This window comes from Loxodonta africana, chromosome 18, assembly GCF_030014295.1.
Source record: "Loxodonta africana isolate mLoxAfr1 chromosome 18, mLoxAfr1.hap2, whole genome shotgun sequence".
Lineage (NCBI taxonomy): Eukaryota > Metazoa > Chordata > Mammalia > Proboscidea > Elephantidae > Loxodonta > Loxodonta africana.
The window spans coordinates 30,058,688-30,064,687 of NC_087359.1; the positions used below are offsets into that span (position 1 = coordinate 30,058,688).

General features: G+C 34.8%; 1 protein-coding gene across 1 annotated transcript in view; it reads right to left on the reverse strand.

Annotated features, from left to right (window-relative positions):
* Window positions 1-5,359, reverse strand: part of EFCAB13 (EF-hand calcium binding domain 13) — a 110,591-nt gene extending 105,232 nt beyond the window's left edge. Inside the window, exons 1-2 of the mRNA XM_064270967.1 lie at window positions 5,125-5,359; window positions 3,446-3,618 (exon numbers count right to left, since the gene is read on the reverse strand). Coding sequence (XP_064127037.1) covers window positions 3,446-3,618; window positions 5,125-5,154 — 203 coding nt within the window. The 5' untranslated portion in view covers window positions 5,155-5,359. The remainder of the gene's footprint in view (window positions 1-3,445; window positions 3,619-5,124) is intronic.
* Window positions 5,360-6,000: the final 641 nt, after the last annotated feature.

The following is a 6,000-nucleotide window of genomic DNA, read 5'->3' on the forward strand; positions in this document are numbered from 1 at the left end:
AAGACAAAATGGATAAATGGGATCTCATAAAAATTTAAAAACTTCTGAACATCAAAGTACTTTATAAATAAAATGAAGAGACAACCTATAGGCTGGAAGAAAATGTGGGGGATCCATATATCAGATAAGGGTTTAATATCCAGGATATATAAAGAATTCAGACATCTTAACAAAAAAAATGAACAACCCAGTCAAAAAATGAGTAAAGAACATGAAGAGACATTCCACCTAAAAGGATATATGAATGGCCAACAAACACATAAAAAGATGTTCAATGTCATTAACTACTAAACAAAACCAAACCCATTGCCATTGAGTCGAATTCCAGCTCATAGTGACCCTACAGGACAGAGTCAAACTGTCCTGTAAGGTTTCCAAGGCTGTAATCTTTATGGAAATAGACTATCACATCTTTCTCCTGCAGAGCAGCTAGTGGGTTCAAACTGTTGACCTTCTGGTCCACAGGAGAGCACTTAATCACTGTGCCACCTGGGATCCTGCAAATCAAAAACCCAATGACACACCACTTCACCACCACTAGAACAGATAAGATTAAAAAAAAAAACAACAACAACAAATGTTGTCAAGTATGTGAAGAAATCCAAACCCTCACCCATTGCTGGTGGGGATGCAAAATGGTACAGCTGAGAAAACCGTTCCTCAAAAAGTTAAACATAAAACTACCATACAACTACCATATAACCCAGCAATTTCACTCTTAGGTATATACCCAGGAGACTTGAAAGCAGTGATACAAACAAACACTGTTACACCAATATTCATTACAGCACTATTCACAATAGCCAAAGGTGGAAACAACCCAAATGTCCATTAGTCAATGAATGGAACCACAAAATGTGGTATACCCATACAATGGAATACTACTCTGCTTTAAAGAGAAATGAAGTCCAGATACATGGATCCACAACATGGATTAACTCTGAAAACATTATGCTGAGTGAAGTAAGTCAATTATAAAAGGATAAATATTATATGATCTAGTATGAAATATCTAGAATAGGCAGATAGATGCATAGAGAACAGAGTTAAATAGTAGTTATGGAGAAGGGAGGAGAGGGAATCATTGTTTAGGAAGCATTGAGTTTCTGTTTTACAGTTATGAAATATTTGGCGATGGGTATCGGTGATGGTTGCATAACATGATTGATGTTATTGGTCTCACTGAGTTGATGCATGAAAAATGTTGAATTAGCAAACATTATCTATATTTTTACAACAATAGAAAAAAATATAGTATATCAAGTCTATAATCTGAGTACTAAAAGCTGAACTGCTTTTTTATCATTATCCTTTCTAATTGTTTCGTTTTCTCTTGTTCTGCTTTCTTTCCCTTCTCTTATCATTGGACTGTCAGAAAGTCTCACAGCACAAAAATCCCACAGACTATACAACGAGATGAATCAAAAAGCCTGAATTAATTTTGAAAAGAGAAGACCCATACTCTTGGAAATGGTATCCACTGCTTGAGGTAATCCAGAATAGGCCCAAATTTTAAAGACAACCCTAAAATTACTTTTTTGCCCCTGGGACCCTATGGACTAGGAAAGATTCTGTGAGAGACTAGATCCCCAACTACTGTGCACAGTAGAATCACATACAGAACTTCAAAAAAAAAATAGATGTCCATGTTCCAGCCCCAGAAATTTTGATTTGTTTTAGGCTGATGCCTGGGGGTTGGAATTTTTAAAAGATACCCCAGGGATTTAAATACTCAGATAAATTTAGAAATCACTGTAGGAAAACATGCAAACCACCATAGGCTTATTCTGACCCAGCACTCATAACAATTGTGTCATAAATTAGTGTTTTAGAACCAAGACACTTAGACTTCCTTGTACGAAAAACAAAAAAGCCCTTTAGCAAAAATAGCTCCTTTTTAGAGTAACCTTCTATGTAAGGGCTGCTTAGGGGATACATGTGCAATGACTAGATTAAATCTTTGGGTAAATTTAGCCCTAAGCAGAGCTGTAAAATAAGGGAGATTTTATCAGGTACCCTACTACTCTTCCTTACCAAGTACTTTGTCCTTTTGACACTCTATCTCTTTAAATCTAATACCCTGAATCCCTATCCTGACATCACCATTATCTTTCTTTTAGTCCCTCTGAAGCTGCCCTCTGATCAGTCTCCTCTGCAGTCCTCCAGTCACAAAGACAATCATTTTCAAGTATTTTTAATATGATTCACAGTACAAAATACATTTTTGAGATGCAGTACACACATATATACATATAGATAACTGAAACAATTTCACAAAACAATACCCTTATGAAGTGCAAAGGACTCTAATGTCTTCAATTCTAATCTATTTCTTAAAAAAAAAAAAAATACTAATAATGACCTGCTAAGTTGATTTAATGACTCACCAATGGGTACAAATTAGAGTCTGTTGCTGCTATATATCCCCCATCCCTTCCCCATACAGCCCCATTAAAATTCAATCTTCCTATTTTGATATAATTATAGCTTCCACTCCATTACATGATTGTTTATCTTTCACCTATTTTTAAAACAAAGTGTAAGTATGTTTTTTAATTATGAGCTGTCTCAAATATTTTATGGAAGTAGGAATGGCTTGATACAAACAATAAGTAAAAACACTGGGGCACTGTGTCTCCTCAGGTGTTAATTGACCTATTTCAAACCATGCTAATGAAAGAAGACAAAGAGACACTCCCACCACCTACCATCCCTTCCTAGGTAAGTTTTGATGTGGTCCTCTAGAAATAATTACCTTGCCTTCTGTCATCTAACATAAAGGTTTAGTGGTGAAAATGTTAGGCTAAACAAGAGGGAAAAACAGACTTGTGGTAGGTAGAGGAGAGATATTGGTTTAGATGTCCCTCCAATCACAATGTGCAGGTAATTTCCAATTTTACCAACAGGTAAGACCAGGATTTAGTAGGAGAAAGATAAAGTGACATAAGCCCTGAACGTTTTTCCAAAGGCTTTCCTCTTCCTGATGAATATTTTTTCTTTTCCAGTCATTTTTTAAATATTAAAAATACAGATTGGGCATTTCTCCTAGGAGTATATGAAATGCTAGAGCTCCTTTTGTAACTAATAAAAGTCAACCAGGCAATGTAGCAAACAAAGAAAAACTGCTAAAGGATTCAAGTGGTTCAAGTTCATGGACAGCACGTACCCAAGCCCAGAAGGATGAATGCTTCTATTTCCTTCCTAAATTCTCTTTAAGTCAAACTTATAGACACATGGATACTTGCTTGCCTGTAACTGGAAGCCTATAAATGACTATAGGCTTCCACATGGCTATGAGAAATGTGAGAAAAAGTGTTAAGAATACCTATTTAGGAGTTAAAACTACGCTCTTGAGAGAATGGTCACAAATACACATGATTCTATATACTTGCTATATTATGAGAACACATAATTCAAAAAAAAAAGTTCAGAGTTTTTAACTTACGTTTTTTTGTGTTCTGGGCTCAAACCCCTAATTTCAGGTGAAATTAATGGTGAGATTTTCTTCTCTGTTGTTTTAGAAAACTTGACGTACTTCTTGCTGTAAATATTTCTTGATGGCAAGTCAGTTGCAAAAGAATCAGAGCCAGCATCCACTAAGTCAATATTTTCTTCTGCCTGGGAAACAATCAAGAGTCACAATCAGCCATGCTCTGTTTCCACATATACATTAAATAAGACATTCTGGGTCAGGCTAATAATTCATTTTAGATCAATATTTCCTCCAAAATAGTGCTATCAAAGGAAATTTTGTTAAAAGCATTTTATTCATGAGTGTATTATTATTCCAGATTAAGTATATATACTAAATACCTCCAACATTTCATCGCTGTATTAACCAACTAGCAAATGTACAGCACTCATGAATGCATCTGTTACCAAATCCAGCTCTTAAAGCATCAAGCTGCAAGTTTACTTGTACTCTGCAAAGCAAAAATTTTTATCATAACAAAAAGTAACTAGAACCTAGTAGCAATGAACCCATTTGGAAAAAGAGAATGAAAGTTCGAAACATTCTGATCAAATGTCTCTTTGGCAGTTTGCTTAAGAGAATTGCACTGCATCAGTTGATCAAATGTTACCTGTGAGATGAAAATTAAGAGTTATTATTTCAGTGACTTTTAGGATCTACATGCATTTGTCTTATTACAGAAGCAAGCCTTTAACAACTTATTTCTACACAGCAATCTGATTTCCTGCCTTGACACATTTATTGTGAATGATAAAAGGAGTCCTAAAAAAACAAAAACCTCCAAAATAGAGACCAGAAAAAAAAGACAAGGTCTAACAAGAGAAGCATAAAAACCTGTATCAAAGGCCTGGTGAATGGAAACAGTCAAATAGCTTGTGAGTAGAAACTTTGACACAAAAGAAAAAAGGAAGAAAAAAATCTCTGAAACCCTGGGGTTAAAGGTGAGCCATTTGTGAAGTATAAACTACATAGCCTAAAGAAAACAAACTAGTATGGCATTTTCATATTGTAATTTTTAAATGAATTTATCTTCAAATCAATTTATAAGGCCAAAATGAACAAAGTACTATGTATGAAAAAGTGGAATATATACGTATGTAGATATATCACTCTTGGTACGTAGTAGGTTGTTCAGAAATCACTTTTTTGACTATAGTAATAAGTACATGTCTTATATGATGGCACCAGATTCAAGACTTTAAGCAAATATGTTTTTACAAAATTATATATCATTAAAAGAATACACTCAAAAGATTAGGACTCAACGCTAGCCAGTGGACAAGAACATCCCCTCAATCACAGAGAAGAAGGCTAGAAAAACTTGACATCTATTACATTATCTTTTGGTTAGACTCCCACATCATTAACTGCATTACTACAACCTCAAGTGTAAGTTTAAATCCTTGGTTCTCTTGAAAAATTACCCAGCCCCCTGCCCCAAGAAATACTCTCATCATATACCACAGATCTCTTGGTACAGTGTGGGTTGCTAGAATAAAAGTTCAGTACATGTCCACTAAAAAAGTTCAAAACCATCTCAGTTTTTAGGCAATCTCCTTATAACTTTATTACTCTACGAATTTGCTCACTGATTACAGATGTAATACAAACCAAGAAGAAGGAATTTTTTAGTAACTGTTTTGAAAGAATACCTGACAGAACAATTGTACTTTAGTTTCCATCTTTATGCAAATTCTTCCCTTGAGGACTCAAAGACCTTGATGAACAAGTGTGACTGAGCAGTAGTACAAAAGAATTTCCTGCTAAGAAAAAGAAAAAAAAAAATTATATGCCTGTTATAGGAGACTTAAGTAATTTCAGTTACCTACTTGAAGTTATCTCTTCAATGTAACACTCACTTGTGACATAGCTGATAGATATTCGCCAACACAGATATGTAGGCAAAAGCTAGAAAAAGTAGTTAGTAGATCGTAAATCACAGGACCTCATCTAGTGTTCTAACTTTCATGGTATAGGAAGAAGTCAAGAAATACAACTTCAGATGGCAGAGAAATCCAATTACATTTATTTATTCTAAAAAACCCTGGGAGGTAGAACTACTAAAACAGTAGTAATAGCCAATGTTATTAAATGCTAGATACTATGATAAACATTTGGTTGTGCGTTATTTCACTTATTCCTTACAAATATCCTGTAAGAAATTATCATTCCCTCCATTTTAGATGAGGAAATTAAAGACTTGAAGAGATCGACTTGCCCATGATCACAGAGCCAGCAAGTGGTGGAGTCAGAATTTTAATTCAGGCAGTCTAACTGCAGAGCCCATAGTCTTCAACATTATACAATATTGCTTCTCAAAATAACGATATGACTGCAAACAAAAGATGTTTTAGCAAAACAATAGTTTTGCTTAACTAGTAAAAAATGTCTGCCTTGAGCTTTAAGCTCTTTTAAAACTATCTATACGGGATGAAACTGACAACAGCAACTTTACAGATTAGATAGGAACCTTATGGGGCAGTGAACTTATGCTAATAGGGGAGGAACACCTCAGAAAAAGAGAGTGA